At 37.0% G+C, this 12315-nt stretch overlaps 1 protein-coding gene and 1 long non-coding RNA gene across 2 annotated transcripts; both read right to left on the reverse strand.

The window, feature by feature from the left end:
- Window positions 1-445: 445 nt before the first annotated feature.
- LOC141809802 (uncharacterized) lies at window positions 446-1388 on the reverse strand. Its single transcript, XR_012600012.1, has 2 exons — window positions 1170-1388; window positions 446-749 (listed from the first exon to the last, which is right to left on the reverse strand). It is a non-coding gene; the product is annotated as an uncharacterized LOC141809802 (long non-coding RNA).
- A 3545-nt stretch (window positions 1389-4933) lies between these two features.
- On the reverse strand, window positions 4934-12039 carry LOC141809367 (beta-1,4 N-acetylgalactosaminyltransferase 2-like). The gene is made up of 13 exons (XM_074696356.1): window positions 11986-12039; window positions 10949-11050; window positions 10557-10693; window positions 9481-9627; window positions 8351-8457; window positions 8217-8254; window positions 7130-7196; window positions 6922-7035; window positions 6621-6707; window positions 6094-6275; window positions 5776-5919; window positions 5232-5460; window positions 4934-5124 (listed from the first exon to the last, which is right to left on the reverse strand). Exons 1-13 carry the CDS (start codon window positions 12037-12039, stop codon window positions 4934-4936), a joined length of 1599 nt encoding a protein of 532 aa, XP_074552457.1.
- Between the last annotated feature and the right edge of the window lie 276 nt (window positions 12040-12315).

A 12315-nucleotide genomic window follows, 5' to 3' on the forward strand; every position in this document is an offset into this window, starting at 1 on the left:
AAGTCATGTTTTGTGCCAAATTAAGAGCAGGATACAACAACTAAACACATGACATTTTATATGCACATTCAAAACCATCCATCTGCCTTGCTTTGCACCTGCAGCTAAAACATTGCAACAGTTTGTTCTCATAGGAGTAAATTTTTGTTTTTAAGCTGTCTATATGGATTTCATAACACTTTCTTACAGAGCAATATACTAAAACCTGAAAAAAAACAACAACAACAAAATAAAAAATAAAAGGGGAAGAAACAGCTTGAATTTACTTAAGATTGTTTAGCTTCACTTTATGATGATTGTTTCTTGATAACTGAGTTGAAACCCAGGACGTATATCTTTTTCAGGTTCAATCACGTTTGCTCCCGCTCAAGTGTGGATGAGCTAACCTGAACTTTTTCCACTTCTCTTTTATCTGACATGCAGAAAAAAAATGTAAAGACTTAGCTATTTCAATTTATGATTTAATGCATATAACACTATGACAAGCTGTGACATAGAATCTGCAGTGTCATGAAAAGTCTGAAGAGTTTAAGCAGAAATGACTCAAAATAGTCACATGAGAACTTTAGTTAGTTGGTCTCAGTCCATGGGACCCTCTAATTATCACTCATCAACCATAAGCTGAGTCCATGACAGTTTATTATCTTCTGGATAGTATCTTCAGGAGTTGGCACCACTCCGTAGTTCCCTTTCTTTGCGAATCCTTGCTTGTTTGCTATAATGGTAGTGTACGCCGACGACGTAAACAGCTAAAGGGCAAAAAGGTTAAAGAAGAAACTCATCGATATTGAGCAAGTAAATCTACAATGTTTTTTCCCCCTTTGTTTTTTTTTTTTTTTTTTTTTTTTTACAAAAATGTTAAAGCTCTCCTAGACTGAAGTTGATATACATATAGCAATGTTCCAAAATAAAAGTACTATCACTGCATTTTTCATAAAACTTTATCTAAATAATTTAGTTTAATATAATATAACAAAAGCAGTTTATTCCATCATTAATTTTCTACAATATTTTATTACCTAGTGTTACTGTTGGGAACAGAAATGTCTTTTGTATAATACTCATGTTAAGTGAATTAGAAGCATTGTGACATTTTATTTGAATCAAGGAAACTGTTCATCTGCTATGGTAGGAAATGCTGGTATTAATTTGATCTACGTCAAGGATACACATGACGATCGAAAAAAATCCGACAGCCAGGAAAGTGCCAATGATTTCCTTGCGCATCCTCGTAGCATACTGATGCTTGAAGGTGAGATTCTGTCGGCGGCGGAAAAGTTCTTTCTCTGTTGGTTTAGCCTTGGTAGGTGGTTCTGCTTCTTGCTCCGCCATGGCTTGTTTGGATAAACGGCTCCAGCTTCCGGAAGAGCAGAGTTACGTAAGCCCAAAACACTCTTCTTCTATGAAAATAATGACTCACTTGGTGCACACTGCCACCTGCTGTGCTGAAGTGTGGCAATTATTGTGTAAAATGGTTGAGCTGTATGCTCATGAGCACAGACTGTATTAGCTGTGGAGGCCAATTTCCGCCAGTAAAAAGGAGGGGAACATTAAGAGTAAATAGATAAATAAATAAAAAACGATATTGAGATACTGAAATACAAATTGAGAGAGATAATTAAATACAATCATATTAATTATTTTGTATTTTAAAATTAGTATCTCATAAATAGGACCCAAGGGGCGCGTATCCCATTGTAAAGACAAATAATTCACAATTTGTAAAACTCTAATAAAAAACCAAGGCTTTTTCCCTTAATTTTTTTTCTTTTTACAAAAAAATAATAAGCTAAAGTAAGCTCAATGTTAGGGAGCAAGTATTTGAATTTTGAAAATTCTAATTTCCCCTTTTTGGGAGAAGTTCTCTGAATTATTTGTCCCTTTTCGAAGCCATTCCTAGCCTGTGTGATACAAATGTATTCTTTATCAAGCGCAGGCTAAAACCTTGGCTTTGGTTTTCACAAAATTTTGAATCTTTTTTTTTTCTTTATTCTCTTTTTTTTTTCATAGATATACAATTCTGAGTTCCTTTTTTTGGGTCAAATGCCCTGAAAAGTCCTCCAATGAAGCCAATCAGAGACACTTGATAAACATTGATTTGACTTCTTGAATACTCCTGTGCAAGCTTAGGACTGGGCAGCTGTAAAGGAAGGATCCAGGTGTAGCAGTAAACAAAGTGATGTCACATCATTTCATGTGGTGTTAAACTGTCAGTATCTGAAGCCCATCCCAGGGAGGTGTCACCTTTCTGGCCATCTTACTCCCCCAGCGTCCAGAGAGAATCCTTTTTCTCATATAGTTTGAAGATCCATTTCCTCCAGCTACAAGATCAGGTGTCCTGTGATGGTGTATTCTCTGGCTCCTTTGTCTGAGCTGTCTTTGTCTCCTGTTATACTTATCCTCTTATCTTTCCTCATGTGTCAGAGGCTGACCCACCTGTCATGCAGTGTTGTCCCATATGCGTTATTGCGTCATAATAACTTGCCAATACTTTAAAAAGTGGATGAAGCCACTGAGCTCCTGCTATGTTAGTTTTCTGGAGGTGATCATAGTTCAGCAATCAAAAATTAACAGTCTGTGCCTTAGGCTAACTGAAAAGCTTACATTTTAGCTAATTACAGTTATGTTGTTCATGAATTGCACCACCTCCAAATGTTTCTCACTTCAACAAGCCAACCTGATATCGCTGTACAATCAGGATGAATACCCCACTTAGCAATAAGCATTTGCCTGTCACAGGCTACTGCACACAGCCAACAGGAACCATCTAACATGTTTTTTTATTTTTTATTTTTTTACACAGCACAATTTCTGTGTTATACCTTGCAGGGAAAAATATCCTGCTTCCAACACATCAACTTTAAGGCTAAAAAGCTCACTTTCTGCCAACATAACCCATCCATTTAATGTGGGGGAACAACTTAGAGGCACATTGAGATTACAATGACAATATTCTAAATTATATATTGAAAGGAATTGCTTTTTCGATTTTGCTTTTACAGACATTTATAGTTTATTAGAGTAAGTCTCTGTCTTTCTGACAGAGGCTACCAACAATCCAGCTATTCATTTACCTTTAGTAGAAAAAACACAAAACCATAAAAACCCTTTATAAACATCAAAATAGTGAACATACAATATTTGGCACAAAATGTCAGCCAGGTCAGCTGTCCTCTTGTTCGATAGAGGTTGAGAAACACAACATTCTCATCTAGCAAATCGTCCTTCATGTCCTTCATGTCTTATTGTGTTGCATGTATTTGGTTGGAAAGAACACTACGGTTTGTTCAAATAATAAATAAAAATTAATAATAATGATCTGGACAAGGATCCCAGTTCATCACACTAACATCAGGGACATTGCTGATGTATGAGAAGTGAAAAAGGTGCAGCAGTTCTTTCTGACAGCAGAGCTTGGTCATCCAGCTCAAATTCTTGGCATGGTGAAGCATGTTTTCCCAGATAGCAATATTCAATTATGCCATGGCACCAATGTTAGCATTTCACATTGGCATAAAAATACAGTGAGGCAATAATGAGAATTTACCCAGTTTAACAAATGTTTGAAAACAAACCCAACACTTTGAAAAGAAAGACTGAAAACTGCATTATCATAGCTTAGTGTTATAAATTTTCATGCACAGTATAATACCTTTCTTCATTAAAAAAAAACACATACCTTTACAGGATTTTTTGGTTATGATTTTCCCTGTAAATATACTCTACTTCCAAGCAGACACAAAAGTATTACAGTCAGTCAGCAGTGACGACCATTTCAATGGAATATGAATATCAAATCTAAATTAATAAATGACTGGATGAGAATGGCTGATCATATTGTTTAATAAATAAAACTTCATTTTCTATAGTCACTTTTTTTTCCAATATTATTAACAATATGTACAATGTTATAAGGCAAGCAAGCAAATGGAGACTCACAAGCACTTGTTTTTTTGAAAAAATATTTTTGCAAATTTTTTGCAACATGCAACAATAATTCTTGTCAGCAAAATGCTGCATATTTGATTTAAAGCCTTTTAAAGGACAATAGAGTACTAACCAGAGTACTAACTACCTAGACATTAAACAAAAACTCTGGTAAATTATTGCAACTATAAGTGTTGGCCTTTTTTTTTGGCACAAAGGAGCAGTAGAAGAGATTATTAAGTCATTAATCATTTCTCATGAAAATACCTGAATTTGTGACCTGCTCAAAACAGTCCCTATTTATATATATATATATATATATATATATATATATATATATATATATATATATATATATATATATATATATATATATATATATATATATATATATATATATATATATATAGTTTTGATCTACCCTTTATACCTTATATTTATTGTGTATATAATTTATACATCCATAAATGAGACCTGCAAGAGATCCTCATTAGACTTCCTGAAATAATAAGGTCATTTCTTAAGGACCTTCTAACTGGGTCATGACTCATTGAAGGGACCTGAAACACGAAGATCCTACCATTGTCATGTGCTACACAGGTGTTTTTTTTTCCGTGGAGCAGGGGCTTAAAGAGACAGCAACTAAAACTAAGCATTTTAGACAGAGGCTGCTATAAACGTTTTCTAAAACACCGGTGTGAGGAAAAAATTGGGGGATTTTTTTTTTGAGCAGTTAATCATGTGAAGTTACTTTAGGGGACCAGAGGGACAGTATAAAGCCTACACCTCCCTCCGCCTACCCCACCCAAATTCCCCCGCTTTAAAGTTTGAAAAAAAAAATGACAATGTTGATAATTAACCTTGTAGGATAACACAGTAAATGGGACAGGGCATTTTTGGCTCTAGGGAAAGACAGATTAATGTTTAAACAACAGCCCTACATGTGGAAATCTTTATTTCCAAAGGCGATGTTAACTTCCTGGATGGTGTTGGGTTTAAGGTTGAATCATCCATAGTGGACACATTTCAAGTGGTTTTTGAAGAAATGGAGTTGCAGTTTGAAGGCTGTATCACTGGTTGGAGGATGTCTGAATTTTTTGTATGTAGCTGATGTGTTGCTGGCTCGGGGCTGATGGCCAATGGACACATGGTTACAGCTAGCAACCATCAGGGAACCCAACCCATCCATGAAAAACTCTAAAGGCAGAGAGAAACATTTCCAGTTATAGTGAATACATCCCCTTATATCATGAAAAGATCAGGGCTTACTAACACATAGTTTTCCAAACTTAGCCATAACCTACCTGAATGAGCCACTCTTTGCAGCTTAGGGTCAAATCCCACCTTCTGTACGGCAGCTGTACGAGCCAGGAAGAAGTTGACAACACCATTGGCCATGATGCATTGTGGGTAACCAGGAAGCTGATGGAATCTCCCTTTAGACTTTCTACTTAGACAGCCACCTTCCATTTCGTCTCCTTCTTCATAGTGCAATGTGAAGTAGAACTGGTTCCCTGTCACTGCTCCACCAAGCTGACCAAAAAATAAAGTAAAAAATTGGTCTGGTCACATGCCTGCGAAGTGACAGCCTAAGTGCTTTATGTTCAGTTAAGTCAGCACACAAATTTCCTCTGACAACTTTTCATCTCGGTTAAGAAGCATACAGATGCCACACCCTAACATTTTGACAACTTATAGTTTGACTTTCAACACCTTAAGTCTTTGCCCTGAAATTCTAAAGACTGAATTAAGGAGTAATGGAGGAAATCAAGGTTTTAAAGCTGTGTAGTAGCAACTGAAAAGGTTACAAAACAAGAATGAAAAAAAGTATAAACATGTCATACTAACCACATCTAGTTCGGGGACTGCCTCCATTATCTCTACCAGCTTCTCGATCTTTGTGTTCTCTGTAAACAGAAAATCATCATCCACCCACAGGAAATACTTTGTGGTTACCTGGGACACAGCAAGATTTCTGCCAGCAAACCAGCCCTGAGGGGAAAAAAAAAACAAAATTTAACATAAATCTGAAAAAACAAAAAAAACAAAAACAAAAACAAAAAAGAGCAGAGATGAACTATATCTATTAGTTGATGGGAGGAACTGAATCTAACATTGATGGCATGTTTCAAACAGAAGCTGTAAGTCATCACAGTGTGTTCATACCTGTGCTGGAGGCATGATGTATTGTAGGATGTTTTCCCCTGTAACTTTTTTGGGCTCGAAGCTATCGTCCGCAATGACCACTTTCATGTTGCCGTAGAAACGATGTATGCTGTTCAACAACACCCTGAGTTGGTCGTAACGCAGGAACGTCTTTGTGGCGACAGTCACATGAGAGCTGATTTCTAAAAGTAAACACAGTTCATTAAAAAAAAAGAAAAAAAAACCCCACCCCACCCCCAGAAAATGGGACAGAAGAAGGGGAAGTTTGTGGAAAAAGTAAAACTGCAAACAAAAATAACTACACAATAAAACAGTAAATCAGTTGTACAACAGTTATTTTGATGGATTTTTCCAAGAAGAAAACTTCATTGTATGCTTGTCTGTAGAAAAATAAGGCTGTTGATTGTTTTCAACTATGTCTTTATTTTCTTAAATTTTACCTTGCAAGATGGTTCTTTTTCTTTTGGACAAAATCCTGTGCTGACCAAATGTTAATATCTATTACCACATTATAAGCTTACACCTACCTGTTCCCATATCATACAGGACTGGCACATGAAGCTGTCTTATTGTGATGGGGAAGATGGCTTCCTGGTCCTCAAACTGGAAAGAAGCTTAGAACAGAAAAGAGCAGCTTATTGTCATTGTCATCTTACTAATGCATGAGTTATTATAGCATTTAGGAAAAACTATGAATAGTTGACCAGCTAATTTAGGAACAGAACTTCACAGTCCCTTATGCATAAGCATGCCAGTAGTTTGAAAACAACCTTTGCGACTGAAGTTTAACTCAGAAAAATTCAGTTTTCTTGTCAACTGGACACATACCGAGGTCTCCAGTGTGGATGTGGTAAACAGTGCTGGTGTACGAAATTTGAGCCAGCACATTGTTGAGGGACTCCAGGCTAGCTGACTCTATGGTTAAAGTCTTCTCCCCGTTACCTGTCATATACAACCAAAGCATGTCACCACATACAACCAGTGTAGTCAAACATTTCCATCATGGACCTTTGTGAGTCTTGTTTTTGATTTTTACCTTTTACTCCCACTCCCTCTGGTGTGTTGTTGGCGGTAAAGACCCCTTTAGACACAGATAAGGACACCTAGAGTATACGCCAGTAAGAATATTGTGGAAAATTAATTCATGTCAAAGTGTCAGTTCAAATATTTGAAGTAATTATTATAATTGAAAAAAAGCTTACAGTTTATGAAACCCAAAGTTCAGTTGCTCATTTAATTAGAATATCATATTCTGAAAAGTATTGTCATTAATATGCACTCAAAGTATTTGTTTGGGCTCCTTTTGAATTAATATACTGGATTAAACTGGTGTGCCATAGAGGCCATCAGCCTGTGGCTCTGCTGATGTGTTATGGAAGTCCCCTTCGCTTCAATAGTGACCTTTGCCTAGTCTATGTTACTGAGTCTAGTGTCTCATCTTTCTCTTGACAATCCCCCAAAGATCTTCTGTAGGGTTTCAGGTTTGGCAAGTTTGCTGGTGAGCACAGTAATACCACAATCATTTAACCAGCTTTTGGTACTTTGGGAATTTTGGGGAGGAGCCAAGTCTTGATGGAAAATGAATACAGAATCTTGATACAGCTCGTCAGCTGAAGAAAGCATTTTCTCCTTGGCCAAGTAGTTGTGGCACCATGTAGGGAGTACTTTCATTGTAATATTCTGTACTTCTGAATTCCGGTAAGCTGAACTGACTTTTTTTTAACCCAGGAGTGTAACATTACCCATGTTTAGGGGAACAGCTTGGGGTTGCTTTGTTGTGACAAAGTCTGCCTTACATTATCTCTTCAACCCACTCCTCTTTGTCACCCACCCTATGTAGCTCAAATTTCCCAGCACCCATTGAGTGCAATTATCTACCTGTACAATTGACGCCCTCAGACTTTTCCCCCCTGACATTCTAGCTCCAGAGGCCCCCATCTCCCATCCCTGCAACTTCCTCACAACTCTTCTGGCAGCTGTCCAAAGAGGTTCAATATGTTTTCCATATCCAATTTAGTTTAAAAGTAAAATAACCTCTTTGTTTTATTTCAGTCGATTATGCTACAATGGTACCAATTTGATATCTTGAAGAGTTACCACTAATTGTGTTACATCACACCTACCTTGTAGTTTCCTTTTGTTTCTGCCTGCAGTCCTAAACCTGTTATCAAGAAATAAAAGATTTAATAATTTACTTTTACAGGCTTTATTGTTTCTTACTGTGGAGAGAGAGAAGTGCCCTGTGTGTGTAGCATACCTGGTACAGGAGTGGGAGTCAAAGGTTGTACGTGAACACCCTGGATCGGGTACTGCAGGGGGGAGTTAGGTGGAGCAATCAGCAGACTGGATAACACTGATGTAGTCCTGTTAAAGGATAGGGGGTAGTGGTGGTGGGGTGAGAAGTATTTTAGCTCTTTTTGTTTATCCTACAGAAAAGACAAAGCAGCCCCTTCATCTGCATAAAGGTCAGACACGCCTGATGTTAGCAGCTGAGTATCAGTCAAAAACAGGTTCCATACCTACATCAGCTTAAGACAGATGGCTCTTCTGTGCTTTTTTACTTTTAAAAGTACTTTTTTGCAACCCCATTGATCTTTTAAAACACAAAACATTTAAACAACTCTTTCGACAGAACTATTTACAAGCATAATGTCTAAAACAACTAAGTCTAAGAGAGCCAGGAGGGCAAGTCCCCACTGCATACACCAGCCTGTTTTGTTAATATAGCTAGCCACTGAGCTAGCATCTGACAGCAAGAAAAACCTCAAAGTTCTCAAAGAGCAATTGAATAAAATATATTTCGATGACTATCATAGAGCAGGGTCAATGCGTTACATCTCTAGAGACTCATCATCTGAGAAGCCTGCAAGGAGAGAAGCCTCCAATATGCCGAAGCAGATATTAAAGGACAACAGGAGGTCATGGAGCAATGTCCATATAAGGGTATTCTGAAACATCAGTGTAATATGGATAACTCTTCAGCTAAAGCTACTATTCATATGGCAATCAGACTCCATCACATCACTCAAATCCCAACTCAGAACTCCTCTGTTCAAACTGGCATACTCCCTTTAACTGCACTTCACTTGTTTTAATGTTGATTTTCTGCCCTCGCATAAGTGGACAGGTTGTACCACAGATGTGTGTGACAATACAAAAGCTTCCTCCTCATGGGTCTTTGTTTTGATGTTTGCCACCATTAAATAACACTGGTAGCCAATTCTGTGAAATATGGAATTCATCAGCATTTTTGCGGCTCTGGTCAGAGCAGCTGAGGCTGGGTAATGTTCTTTTTAGGAAGACCAGCATCCTCATCAGAAAGAAAGAGTTCATTAAGTTAACGTCCTTCTAAAACTTCTCACTAAAAACTCAGCGATTTGCCCTTACCTGGCTTTATGTTGTTGCATCTCCTTTACTCTGCGTTTTGCAATCTCCTCAAACTTATCTTGAGGTAATTTGCCTTTGAGGAGCATTGAGCCAGCAGGACAGGTGCAAGGACCAGGCGGGGGAGGAGGACTGACTGATGGAATCACTCTGGAAGGAAAGAGGGGGGAGATAATGTAAATTCACTTTGTTCTCTTAATTGTTGAATCTCTTTCTAAAGAAGCTTAAATATTCAATTGCCATTGTTCCAACTGGGTAAAAATGAATGATCTTAACATGTTACCTTTCAGATTCTAGAAAACTAGTTGGTGAAATGATCTTGCTAGTATCACACGTCAAAAAAAAAGACATAATCGTATTAGTCTCAATATGAGCATTTACCTGACAAGTCAAATGTCTTGTTTGAAGATAAAAAGGTTAAATATGAGGCCTAAATTACTTGTAACGAAGAATAGAGAAAACCTGCCAACAGAGAAAAGAGCCTGTTGAGTATCTTGTTATTCCCATTTTTTATCCTTTTTGCACATTTTTCTATTCTTTACAAGCCATTTAGATGTCATTTGTATCTTTGAATATCTCACAATGAAACATTTTCTGGACTTGTCAGGTAAATTTAAGTCATATTAGGTCTAATGAGATGTTTTTTATTCAAAGGCTGACATAAATATTTGTTAGGATTTCTGTCTTTTTTTGCAGTATAAGATTATTTCAGGGATGGAACAAGGATATCTTTGTGCTCCAGCACCCAAATTAATAAATGAATGAATAAATAGATAAATAATTTAATTAATTAATTAAAACATTCTAGGATCTCCTATGAATTTAACAAATGGATGTGAAAAACAAGTGGCCCAAATTTTTTTTTTTTTTTTTGGAAGGCAAAAAGAAAAGATGGACGTGACAGGATACTTGAGTATGATTTGTTTTTCAAATTTATTAAAATTGACTGTGAGTCATGTGTAGCACCACAAACGCAACCCATTTAGATCTGTACACATGTCACATACATGTGAACACTCCCTCACTGTCACACCCACACACACACACACGCACGCACGCACACAGAAGGTGGGGTTTACCCTAGTTTTTGTTTCCTGGTATGCTCAGTGGTCTGGTTTTCAGAACAGGTCTGGAACACGTGGACATAGAACGCCAACAAGGCGATGACGCTCACTGCAGCCATCAGCTGGAGGAGATGTCTGTTCAACAAAGCCATCTGATGAGAGACAGATATGAGGCCAAATGAAAGGAATGATTAATGTGACAGCATTTTTTTCTTGACCATAACCAGAAGAAAAAAAAAACACAAGACAAGAAAAAAAAAGGAATTTGTAATCGGAAAATCTCTTCTTTTGTAAGAATAATGACATTTAGCTTTGTTAGTCTTTTTTCAAGTCCAACTGGTTCAACTGTTTTCCTGAAATATAGCTACAATAACCTGGGTGGTAACCTATTGCTGTGATCAGCTCACAAAAGTCTCAGTGGGGGATGAGGAGAATTCTCCCATAGTGCTAAACATACAGCCCATTGAGTTAGCCTCAGAGAACTGGTACAGCAGGCTGACAGAGGTGTACTGGTTTACCACAGACACAGGTTTGTGTCACTGGTCACAGTACTTGCAGTTAAAACAAGAAGACAAACTGAAGACAACAAGTTAATGTTTGAGAGTCACATGCAATCAAGCTGAATTTCCTTTAAGATTCTTCAACAATCCATTCATTCTTCAATGACATGCTCTCACAACGAACCAGGATGTCTTCCCTCTTTCTTTAATTTTATTTAAAGGGAGCTGTTGTCATTTGAGTTGATAAGATTGAAATTAAACACTGACTTTGCTCAGTCAAAGAACAAATATTTTAAGCTTTATAAAAAATGCCAAGTCTTGTAAGTTTCAGCCAAAAAAAAGGAAATTTTGTCTAAAAATGTATTTAAAGAGGCAAAATGCCACTCTGCTGCTTTATTGCTTTCTACCTTTGTGTCAGAGTTTGTGACACAGGTAATAAAAACTTTTACGTATCTCTTTCCTGCCTCTTTGATTTCACTGAAGAGGAACTTCATTTCCGGAGGTAAAAAAGTTACTTTTAGTGGTGGTGACTAACATAATAAAACATACATAAACATACATGCAGAAAATAATTTTTTCCCCAAACAAAAAGTGAGATTTTCAACTTTTTGTATCATATCCACAGATTAGCTGTCTTTATGTTATGACAAGTGGCACTGTTAGTGCTCAGGACTTCTCACCCTAACCTAAAAAAAAAATAATATAAAAGACAAAATAATAACAATAACAACATTAATGTTAATAGTAATAATAAAGACACATCAAAACATCATCAAACACAGTTTTACAGTGCTGCTACAGGTGATACAAAATACCAATTAAACGTTAGAGTACTTACCGCTTTTTCTCACAGCGTTCTCTGTTGTCTGTTCCTCCGGTGCAACATGCAAAGACCCTCCAGTGACATCAGAAGTTAAAACAAGTGACTCAGTATGCTGACAAACCTGCTTGAAACACAGGTTCAGGGAGAAGACTGCTGCTTGACAGGTAGAGGACATTGTGCTTTTCCCTAACAGTGACTGTTGAGTTGCAAAACATACCCTGTGGCTGAACAGTCCCACCTTAACAAAGCAGTGCCCCAAGTTTGTTTGTTGATTTGTTCCTTTTTTGCTGTTTAGATTTAGCTTAGCTTCATTTTCTTAAGGCAGAGCAAGTAAATTTGTCCCAATTTCCCTAAGATTAAAAAAAAAAAAGTACAAAAATTTGGCACAAATATGACTGTCTGTTTCAACTAAAGATGTTAACCTGAAATCAAACCAAAACTTTAAAAAAAA

This window comes from Halichoeres trimaculatus, unplaced genomic scaffold (genome assembly GCF_033239565.1).
Source record: "Halichoeres trimaculatus isolate MK-OKI-2021-1 unplaced genomic scaffold, fHalTri1.1 fHalTri1_scaffold_20, whole genome shotgun sequence".
Classification (NCBI taxonomy): domain Eukaryota; kingdom Metazoa; phylum Chordata; class Actinopteri; order Labriformes; family Labridae; genus Halichoeres; species Halichoeres trimaculatus.

Coding starts and splice junctions, on each gene's coding strand:
- LOC141809367 (XM_074696356.1), bottom strand. CDS start 12,039: ATGTCCTCTACCTGTCAAGCAGCAGTCTTCTCCCTGAACCTGTGTTTC. Junction 11,051..11,985: donor TGAACCTGTGTTTCAAGCAG/GTTTGTCAGCAT, acceptor GTGGTAAACCAG/TACACCTCTGTCAGCCTGCT. Junction 8,458..9,480: donor ATGCAACAACATAAAGCCAG/GTAAGGGCAAAT, acceptor ATCCTTTAACAG/GACTACATCAGTGTTATCCA.